Genomic DNA, 11,525 nt, shown 5'->3' with positions numbered 1-11,525 from the left:
TGACCCTAGAAACTATGAAACCAATTCTTAACAGGAAACAAAGGCCAATTATTGTTAATCAACAGAGCTGTGGTGCTGGCTGGGAGCTATAATCATCACACCCCAAGACCAGGTGCTGCGCAAGCACAGAAAAGGAAGGTCCGTGCCCCAAATGAGAAACAACCAGTGGATACAGACAGATGGATGGGGAGCGCAGGGTAAGGAGACAGTCCTGGGGAGCCCAGCTTCAGTAGCCTCAGTGTAGGTGATGGTCTCAATGGGACCATGTACTTTGTTGAATCAGGGCCAGAGCTGGCTGCCTCCAAAATCCGAGATGGGAATGACTCATTCGTCTGGCTGGCTGGCCAGCAGGCTGCAGCCGGAGGATTGCACATTCCTCTGACCGTCTGGTTTTAGAAGTCGCACAGGGTGCGGCTCCCACCCCTCCTCTGGGAGAGGAACTGACAGCAACTTTGCCTCATAGCTGGAACGTGTTTCCTGATCGCCAGCCATTCACGTCCTCCCATTACTCCTGGTTATACCCCCGCATGCCACCCCGAGCCGTTCCACTCCTTCCTCGGCTTAATCCCCTCCAGGCTCTTCTACATGGCTGCCACAGCGGTCCTTAGCAGGGGTTTGGCCAAGCGATACATATTTAGTTCTTTTAATCTTTCTCCATAAATCACTGTCCTCAGTCCCTCCTCCCATGCAACCTTGCACTGCCTCTGAAATTCCCCAACTGCTTGGGAAGATTTAGTAGCATCTTCAGCTGCTCCAGGGCTAATAACGCAGCGTGTTTGATCTCTAGGAGGGTGGCAGGAAGCGTTAGGGATTTAACGCTTTGAGGTTCTGCCATTTCTTAAGCCGGCTTGATTGTTTTGTTTTAGGTCTTAAGGAACGTTTCTGCTGGAGAGGAGGAGAACATAACCAGCCACTGGCAACTTAGCTCCTGTGGCCCAGCTCAAGGGCATGGGGGGAGCTTTACCTCCTGAGAGCTAGGATAAAAGGAAGCCACTGAGGGCTACAGGGCATGCAGGAACTTCTCGAAGAAGGAAGATTGTAGCGGTCAAGAATATTCAGGGATACAGAAAGCAAGCTGGAAAGGAGGATGTCTTCCTCCAGGGGCCAAACAGGATTGGGAGAGGAAGTGTGGCCTTGTGATTGAGAGAGATTCTCGGGAGAGAGTGAGGCTCTGCTCCCTCCCCTGCCACTGATTCCCCATGGGACCTTGGTCACGTTACTTTTAATCTGTGCCTGTTTCTCCCCCTTTCTGTAAAATGGGGACAATCCTTCTCTATTTGCAGATGCTTTTAAACATGCAGGTATATAGGAGATACCAGAGTACCACAGATGTACCGAATGAATTACGATGCTGGAAATCAAGAGGTATCTGCAATGGTAGGAGGGTACAAGTAACTGGATTCACAGAGCATAGTAGTCTACTGTTTGAACTAGAAGACCTTTACTACTTAAACAGATGTGGCTTAAAGGGCCCGTAAGATTGAGCAGTGGGGTGAGAAGAGCTTTCCCTTCACTTGAATAACACAGCGAGCCCTTCTGGGGCGCACACAGGATGGAACAGCTCCAGAACAGAATAAACACACTCAAGTGCTGGTGAACAAACACATGCTGGAAGTGTTATTAGGTGACAAACCATGCAATCTAGTGGACACAGATACGACCTGACTGGATGGGCTTCACATCCAGAATCATCCTGGAGCCCGGACATTTGCCACGCCACCGGCTTTGGTTCAGCAAGGCAGAATGGAGCAAATGCTTTTCATACGAACACAAGGAAGGAAAGATTAAAGGAGAAATAGCAGAGGACATCTGCTAGGGACCAGCCCCCCTCAAAGGGGAGCGAACACAGCAATTCCTGGATCTACTCCGATAGTTCTTGAAACTCCAGATCACAGTACTCGGGAGGAATTTTAAATATCCGGACATCTGCTGTGTAACAAATGCAGCCAAATTTTCATGAAGGAGATTCTAAGATAGAAAGACGACAAGTAAAACCTGCTGGAAAAAAATTAAAATCAGAAGAGAAGCCATCCTGAATTTAGTTTCGACTAACAAGACGACAGGGACTGAAAATGTGAGAATAAAGAAAAAGCGGTGCCTGCACTGACAGGCTCCGATTTGACCAGAGTAAGGAATGGGCCCAGTTTAGGGGGTCCAAGCACAGCTGAAGGCCAGGATGTTGCATTTTGGGGGGAAGAAAGAAATGAAGGGAGGGATCCTGACACTACTGAAGCCAATGGGCAGATGCCCATTGATTTCCAGTAGGGTTCAGCTCTCACAGTAAGTGAACACAGTATTATAGTAAGCAGCATTAAAACCCCATGTGCATACACAAAGAGTGGAAGTGGCAGAAAGGATCAGACCCACAAAGTAGGGAAGTCTCAAGCAAGGCAAAGGCACAATCGTCATCCTGAACAATGCCAGGAACACGGGTGGCCAACACAGTTCCACATGGGAGCTTTCAAAGAATGAGGTAAAAAAATCCTTGCTGCAGTTACTGGAAAAGTAGCAGCAGCAGCAGCCAGAAAACAGCACAAATGAACAGCCCTAGGGGTCAAGGTGAAGGAATAGGACGTTTATTGTTCTGTTTTGAGGAAGTCGTTCTACTGTAACATGAGTACGTGTTGAGGGGAGGGGGTGAAAAGAAGTGCAACTCAAAAAAGGATGATGCATTCTGAAAAAATCCTTGCTTAAGAAAAATAAGAAGCTGAGATCAACAGGAAATGGATAAGGACCTTACAAAAGAATGAGCGCTGAGAAATGTGAGGCTATTTTCTGAACCCACAAACACAAATTAACTGTTCTTGCTGGCAAAGACTGCAATGTAACCGATCTCAATGAGAAAAAAAAGGCTCGTTAGACTGCGTTAGACTTGAAGCTCTTCGGAGCAATGCCTATTCTGTGTTTGCCTAAAACAGGGGGGCTCCAGCCTTGGCTTGTTTCAGGGCGGTGCTGTAATAACCATGATTTATTCAGCATAGAAGTGATCTTGACTTGCGTTCTGAGAATGTCATTACCGGGAACAGCACCACACATAAGAGGGGGCTCGGCAAAATGCAGGTAAGTATCACTGGTGGGTTGGAGGGACTGATTGCTGCGCCACATTCAGATCTCAAGGTAGCTAGGTGTTTGTGCAACTGCCCAGCTATAAGCAGGTGAGTAACCCTATTCACTTCCATGAGACTATTGCATACTTCAAGTTAAATAGTGCTTAAGTGCTTTTCTCAGTAAGAGCTTAGTGCAGTGGTTAGGCTCAAGGCAGCCCTTGGAAAATGCCAGCTCTTGGCCTGCACTCATTTTTTGACTATAGAAAAACAAAGGGAGCAATTCCTTTGGTGCAAAGAACTCAAGAAGACCACAACCGGGCAGAGTTTTCTTGACACTGGGTTCCTACCTGAAATCCCTGGGGTTATCTTATGAATCCAGTGTAGGTGTTTGTATACCTGACAGCGCTCACATTGCAGCACTCCGCAGCACCCTTAAAAGGATCTCATGGCATCCAGTGTGCGGCAGCACTCTGGTTGAGAATCACCTGTCTAGAGGCAATGGCTACCTATAGTTCACCTAATGCACAGAGGAAAAATCTGTCTACAAATATGTGAAGAATTCAAACCCCAAACAATGTCAGGAGAAGACATGTTTGAGGTAGAGGTCTTAGAGAACAAAAGGCTGGTATGCAATTCAGAAAAGAGTGATTTAGCTCAAAACTTCTGGGAAGTTCCTGATAGCAAGGGCTGTAAGTCTGTAGAGTAGTGTCCCAAATGAAAAAATAAAAGTCTGATTGCTTAGGACATTTAAAAGTAGATCAACCAAGAAAAGGCGGGCACTCGATTCCTACTGAATTGTAATGGGTTTGTGGGTGCCTTACTCCCCTAAGCTCCCCTGAAATCCTCGGATTTAAATGTTCAGTGGAAAATAAACCTGACAGAGATACAGAGCAGACAGCTTTCTATGGGGCTTTTACTTCACCAATTCCTATGATTCATGTAACAAGAAATATTTACAGTATGAGCTATGCAGGCATCTTAGTAAAAAAAAAAACAAAAAAACCCCAGAAAACCAAACCCTCCCCAATTACAGCACAGCCCATTTTTCAGGGAACTCTAGAGAATTAAGTCACAGATCCAATGCCAACCATATGTAACATCTGAAACTTAAGAACAGTTACCACTGGGGGCAAAACCCTAATCTGTCAGGCCTAAAAAAAACAAATCACACGAACAGAGCAGATCAAAAATATACATGGGGAAAATATTACAACTGCCAGGATCTGGAATTCAATAAGCAATTCTGCTGAAAGCCTTCCAAGGGAATTTAATAAAGCTTTAAAAATGAAGTGCAGGTTACAAGAAGATATATTTATTTTTTGAATGGTTTTGTCTTATCTCCTTGTAAGGCCAGGCAACAATTGACAGCCATTCTGCAAGCAATGTTTTATCAATACTGATATTAAATTTATCCCATCCTGGATGACTTTCAGCTAACAGAACCTCATTTATCAAAAACTTCTTATTATACAAATTAGGGTCGTATCTTCCAATGGTGAAAATTAATTCATGAAGCACTGATTTGGGTTATCTGGATTTGTTCCCATTCCCTATTACAGTCAGATAACCCAAGTAACATCACGTTTCCTGACCTGATGTGTCAAAATCCAGGGGCTGCCAGTGGGTGAAAACTCTGGTTTCACTGAAGTCAGTAATAAACTCCACTGACTTCAGGTGGGGGATTTTGTCCCTGGCAGCATGGTGAAACAGGTAAGCAGGAAAAAGCTAACCAGCTTTCCAGGTCCTTTCCATTGGATAATTAGAACTGAGAGTGCAATTTAAATGCATTATTGCTTTTCTTTACACACAATAAATTCTTTTTCTTGATGAAAACCAATAGGACATGAACCATACAATAAAATACACAAATGCATTCTCTTCTCAAAGAAGGATACCTACGTGCTTGATAGCATCTAACTCAGAAGAACAAAATGCTGTCATGCTTGGGCAAGATCCCCACTGAAGCCACGGAGCTTTGCCTGAGACTTGACTGTCAGATGAGGCCCAGGAAAGCATGGGGGAATGAACCAGGCAGTGTCTAAGATCCTGATCCTGCAGAGGTCATCATGATTTTATATTGCAGTAGCACCTAGGAACTCACCCTGGATGTGGATTTTGTTGCCCTAGGTGCTGTATAAACTCAGAACAAAAAGACAACTCCTACCCCAAGAAGCTTTCAGTCTAGATGCATGCTCTTATCTCTACTCATGTGTGTAGTCCCAGTGGCTTCAATCCAACTGAAATTAAACGCGGGCATGTGTACTGGCAGGAGGATGGCCTAAGACAGCAGAACGTACACGGACATTTGCAATGAATCCTTTCAGTGTGGTAGCTCTCAAGCAGTTGTAGCAGTGTGTTGGCAAGTCAGCATATCTACTTATCTAAAAGCTTTACATTTAGAACATAGGAGTGCATTGACTGGGCCAGACCCTTGGTCCATCTTGTCCAAGCTCCTCTGTCACACAGCAGCAGAGAGCAGATGCTGAAAGGGAGAGGGAACAGGGTCTGACCAGGGCTTTTTCCACTGTTCCTGTCCCACTTGCAATCTCTGGCATTTAGGATCTAGGAAGTTCTGATTCAGAGGTTGTGCCCCTCACTCCCATGCTCAGTAGCTACCAATACCCATTTCCTCCAAGAATTTGCCCAACACCTATTTGAACCCGGCTGTCAGCTTCCACCACATCTTGTGGTAACGAGTCTTACACCTGAATTACACATTTACATGCACAAATAAAAATCACTGTATCTGAGGCAACCATAGAACTGCTGGAAAGAAAAATCCCTTATCCAAAAGTATTTTTGATACTACAAATCCCACTCAGTTCACTGCAGCATCTGAACATTCGTGCAGAAGCAAGAATAAATGCATCATTCTGGTGTAATGCCACGAATCCATTTTTCAGAGGCAGCTGGAAGATGCCACTTGCTTTGTTTTTCATGACTTCACCGGGTCACGGGGCTGGCTATGCTATGAGCAGGACATTTTTACTTACAACATTTCTCTAATCCACTGTGAAAACTCTCAGGGCTGAGCTTACTTCCCAGTATCAAAATCCCTTGGATAAAATACCTCCCACCCAGGACTCTTTATTTACCAATAACCATTCCTCTAGGCAATGCTTAGCATCCAGTATCTTTATCCCTGGGAAAAAGTTAAGCCTCGCTATGACAAGCTTCTTCTCTCAGGGAATTAGACAGGCATGAACTGAAAAGCCCATTTTTGTTTTCAGAGCTTGCTTGAAGTGACTTTCCATTCCCAAGTCGCTGAATAAACTAAGCAGCATTTCACTGGAGCAGAGAGAAATGCAACCACCGCAAAGGGTCCCGATGCTTCCGACAGATCTAAAGCAATGAGGGAAAGGCTTTGGGAAGAAAAACGTTCTCAAGAGGGACATGGGAAGGGTGGAGGCTCAGCCAGATGTGAGCAAGCATATTTCAATGAGGCACAGGTGCTGTTCACCTCTGATGCCTCCCCAGTGGAAGATAAGGGCTCTCGGCCCCTTCAGGACCAGGCCTAGAGAACCCCACGTTGCTCCGATGCCCAGCATCACCTGTGGGTTCCACCGCCAGAATCTGGATGTGCTCATGACTGGGATGAATCATCTCACTGTAAGGTGCTGGGATACGTGGTTGCTAGTCATTGCAAGAAAGGACAGGAGAACCGAGCTCAGTGATTTCTTTGCCTTGCAGTTCATCCCAGAGGAATCTATGTGGATAGGGATGTTTGTGTGTGGAAGTGAGACAATTTGCAGGGTTCTTGCTACCGCAGAGATCAACTTGAACGTGCAGGTTTGGAGAACGGGTGCAGACTGACGTTACTGGTTAGAGAGTTGACAGATTATTCTTGAGCTCAATATTTACTGTAAATAATTCTTGAAATCAACCCAGCCACGTCAGCAATTCATTCCAAGAATAATGTGGCAAGTATCTGACAGGCATGGATAGCTGCCAATGTAGGATCAACCCGCAATGCTACTTATTTTACAAGACCTTTTTATTCTATTTCACAGATTTGACTATTACAGCAGTGAAATTATTACAAGTGACTCATAACATTTAGGGTCAAATTAAAGTAGAAAAAACACAAACACAAAGGAAAGTTACATGTGATGCAATGTGTTTTAAGAGCACAGAAAAAATATATAAAAATACGTTTGGGTCAAGAATTTTGCAGACAACTTCTGACTTAGTTACACAGTTGACGCCACTTAAAAAGCACAGTATTTGAAAAATGTAATTAGAAATGTGATAAAATCCAACAGTATATAAAAGGCAAAAAAATAAAAAAAAATGAAAGGAAGGACAAAGGGGAAACCTCTGTTTTATGGCAAACTTCCAATCCTTTGGCCACTAGAAAGCAAAGTCAGTGGATTTCTTATAAATTCTCTGTATAAAGGAATGTCTATGAACTGTGTGCAACATGGCCCAGAATCGACATCTCATTATCAGGCTAATAGAGTTCCTCACAGAGGAAAAGAAGGTGCTTATGTCATGGTTGATTCTTCCCACTATAATACTGTCCGCAATTGGACTAGTGCCCCCAAATCCCATTTTAGGAACGCTGCTAATTCCTTTAATGACAAGGAAACGCAATGACCCGTAGACTGCCGCGGAGGCAGGGAGCTCGGGCAATGACTTCACTAGTGCACACTTGCTTTAGCTTTAAAGTTCGTGTGGTTCACTGGCAGTGGGTGGGCTTCTGTGTTGAATACCCAGTCCTCCAGAGATAGCACATCATCTTCACAGAACAGAAGATAGAGGTACCTGAAGCCCCACGGTAGGAAGAGAGAAAAGGCAGACAAAGAGTCGATTACAGAAAAGCTCTAATGGGGTTCCCAGTGAACATGTAAGGTCTGATCCTCAGATGGAGTAAACAGGGATAGCTCATTATTACTAGAGCTATATGGTGAGGATCTGACAACGACTGCTATTACATCCAATGTACAGCTAAAATGTACTGCCCTTTGCCTAGGAAACTGCAAAAAGGTATCCCAGTCACATTCCCTCCCGCTTCTGTGGTAGTTTGGCAGATGCCGCATGAACACTCTCACAATCTTCCACAATCTGCACAGCAGGTAATCAAATGCTTTTTAAGATGAAATCATACTGTATTTTGCATAAAGATGAACAATGCTATGTAGGCCTTCATGCCCCAAGAAAAATGCTATTCTGAAAGATTTCTATGATATTAGACTTACTTCAATGTCTCTGCCAGGAAAAAGCTCTGTTGCATGTTGTCATGGTTTGGGGTGGTGGTATACACGTCTCGGATACCAGAGTAACCGGCCTCTACTCTACAGTGTTTTTCTAGTGCCTGAGGAAGGAAACTAAATCTCAGCAACACATGGCAGCATGGAGTAAGCCATTAATCATCATCAGTTGTGTTACAAGTCAGGTTTACAAATCAGATTCAGTTTTTATAGCAGCTTCTCTCTCACTGCTTATTACCCAGGACTTCAGGAAAATGCTAGATCTAATGAAATAGCAAGAGAAATGTAAACTATGTAAACTCATTGATTGATGGACCTTGGTGTTACACACAGATCAGCAATAGATCTCAAGTAGTAACTCTATGTTTATAAAGTATCTTCCCAAGACACTTGCGACTGATAGTCCGGCCACTGAAACACAGTCTCTATGGGTATTTGTGCATGTTTGTGCTGCAGTGCCAGGAGCTTTTAAAAGCGCCCAGAGCTGAGGTGCATACATTTGTATAAATAGTAAAATACATGACAGTGGTGAGAAAATGGCGGCAGCGCACTTTTGAACTAAAACACATCAAAGGTGTTTTAGTTCAAAAACACACCACCACCATTTGCTCAGCACTCACGCGCATTTCACCATTTAAACCAATACATGCGACACAGCACCGGGCACCTCAGCTCAGCTCACCTCAGCATGCGAAGCAAACTCAATTAATCCAATGTGTCGAAGCGGACAAATCTAGGTGTATAAACACCCTATATGGTATGCAACAGCAGCCAACTGGCCATCACACAAGATAACAGAGCTAGGTGGGGGGCCATGCTGGCTGGAAAGTCTCCTATGGAGGGGGGTGCGGCTCGTGTCCACACAGCACAAGCAAGAACTTGTCTCAGTCAAACATGTCATAGAAAGCTCACAGACCTACCTTTATAGGATGAAGACTGATAAATATGAACCTGTGGATTCAAGCAATCTACACGTTTTGGAAGTGTGGCTTAATTCTCTGGGGAGGGAAGGAGTATGGGGAGCAGACTGAGACCCCTGTAGTGAGGGAGAGAGTGGGGCTGGGGCAGGGGCTGCACAAGGGGATGGATGGAGCCACAAGCAGCTTGACCAGGGGGCACAGGGGTGGAGGGGGCTCCTGCTGCTGCACGCACCCCTGGACCTGCATGCAGGGCAGGGTAGATTGCCACTGTGGGTTTGAGACAAGGCAGTGCTGAGCTCTTCCTGGCAGGAGGCTGGGCCACGCTGCACTGGGGGCAGACGCTGGTGGTGCTGGGGGAGGGGCTACTGGGGAGGAGGGGGGCTGCAGCCACCCCAAAATTTGCCACTGCCCTCCTGCCCCCCCCATGCCCTCCTGGGGTGCATGCAGCAGCAGGAGCCACCCCCACCTCCCCACACCCCCCAGATGAACTACATGCAGCTCCAACCCATGCCCTGTCCCAACTGGACTGTGCAGTGCCTGCCCTTCCCCAGCCCCACTCCCTCCCTCACCACAGGGGCTTCAATCTGCCCTCCTCATACTCCTTCCCTCCCCCTGCCCCTTCCCCCACAACAGACTTACTCTCCAGACCCAGATGCTCTCCCTGCTGCCAGGCTGTACTGGCAGTCTGCATACTGCACTGCAGCTGCACGCATGCACGGGGTATTTATCAGCCACATCAGCCAAAAAAAGCTGACTGCTGATACCGTCAATTTTCCTTACATTGGTGCTGATCTGATATGGGACCGATATATTGGTGCATCTCTACTTAATACTGTTACTAATCTGGGGCATTTTTCCTCCAGGTCTCCCACATTTATTTATCTCAGGCAAAGCCTAGACAAGAATAGGAAACACTCTTTCACTGACCAGCAAAGAGATGAGAATCAATGAGGTTGATCATTGTATCTTGTAGGGTTGCTAATACATGCTGGTGAGCAGTGCAATGTAAGTCCCTTTTATTTTTTTCCTGTCCAAGGGGAAAACCTTTCATAAGAACCCTGCAGTCTGCAATGGTTAATACTGTATGTTTTGCGGTCATACCTGCACAACTTCCCACCCCCACTGTCTGTATTTTGGATCATGTGTCAGTCTCCACATGTACAGGTAGCTTTCTACCACTTCTGGGCGTAGAATATAATAGCGCTCGCTGAGCCTGGTGGCTGTGGCTTCGGTTCCAGAATCAAAGCGAAATGCTTCAGGGCCAAGTTTGGTATCTAAATGAAATGAGAACACACAATAATCACGATTTAAAATTAATCAAAGGAGAGGACAGGGTTTGAAAGGGCTTTGATAGAACCATAGCTTCCAGAGGGATCTAAAAATGGGATGAAGAGCATCAACCACAACAAAAGTTCAAGTCAAACCCAGTATAAACTCAGTCAATTCCACTGGCAAAAACAAGACACTTGGCAGGGCCAGCTCTAAATTCTGCTCATACAGTTCTGGTGAAACGTTTGGGTAACAGGTACTTCTGAGAATAGTAGTATGGGCCACATCAACATCATCAAAGATTGTGCATTACAGTCCACCCTGATGCAAGTAAGTACAACTTTCATTGAAGTCCATGGGTCCTGGCCAGGCTGTATTTTGGTCCCAAGACTCCTAACATGTCCTACAGAGACTTCTCCCACACAGCATTAAGGCCTGATCCTGGAAATGATGACAAGCACCCACATTTTACATTGAAATCCACAGGAGTTGAACAGCAGAGGACGCAGCTCTAAGGACCAGGCCCTGAATGAGAAGGATCAGCAAGGCAGCTCTTACAGCAGAGCACCAGAAAAGGTTCTGCTGACTCTGCAGTCAAGGAAATGTTTGTGTGATCCCTCAGATGGCAGTTTGTAGGCCTCTTTGACAAAGGGTCCCAGCCAGCTGAACCATTACTGCTGCAAATGCACAAGGGACCTTTTGAAAAAGGGTGGCCAGGAGTTTACGGAGACTATATCTGATGCTCTTTCCCCTCCAGTATATGAGCTTGTTTTTTTCAACTGGAGACCACCACAGAAACCGCGTGGATTTGCTTGATTTAAACTACAGTTTCTAATAATTAAATAAAACTGATCCTTGTGTGCCTTCTCCATGAGGGTGTCAAAACACTCTGTGCATGTTAACAGACATTCACTGCAGTCCTTATCTTTTACGCATAAGGAAAACAGAAGCATCTGGATTACTGGAGAGTCTCATGAAGTCAGTATCAGCTGGGAACAGAACTCAGGCTTGGTGGCCTGTGTTCCTGTGCTCTTACCACGAGGCCATGCTTCAGGGATCCGTTATGGTTTTCTCCACAC

General features: G+C 45.5%; 1 protein-coding gene and 1 long non-coding RNA gene across 2 annotated transcripts in view; one reads left to right on the top strand and one right to left on the bottom strand.

Annotated features, from left to right (window-relative positions):
• On the top strand, nt 1–7,328 carry LOC109318410. The gene is made up of 2 exons (XR_002103243.1): nt 1–3,060; nt 6,280–7,328. It is a non-coding gene; the product is annotated as an uncharacterized LOC109318410 (long non-coding RNA).
• MAN1C1 (mannosidase alpha class 1C member 1) overlaps nt 7,024–11,525 on the bottom strand; it is a 70,002-nt gene continuing 65,500 nt past the window's right edge. The window contains exons 10-12 of the mRNA XM_019547641.1: nt 10,279–10,451; nt 8,246–8,361; nt 7,024–7,811 (exon numbers count right to left, since the gene is read on the bottom strand). Of these exons, the coding sequence (XP_019403186.1) occupies nt 7,688–7,811; nt 8,246–8,361; nt 10,279–10,451 (413 nt within the window). The 3' untranslated portion in view covers nt 7,024–7,687. The remainder of the gene's footprint in view (nt 7,812–8,245; nt 8,362–10,278; nt 10,452–11,525) is intronic.

This window comes from Crocodylus porosus, unplaced genomic scaffold (assembly GCF_001723895.1).
Source record: "Crocodylus porosus isolate Cpor-Errol unplaced genomic scaffold, CroPor_comp1, whole genome shotgun sequence".
NCBI classification, from domain to species: domain Eukaryota; kingdom Metazoa; phylum Chordata; order Crocodylia; family Crocodylidae; genus Crocodylus; species Crocodylus porosus.
The sequence above is the reverse complement of the archived record's forward strand: the minus strand, read 5'-3'. Positions and strand labels throughout refer to the sequence as shown.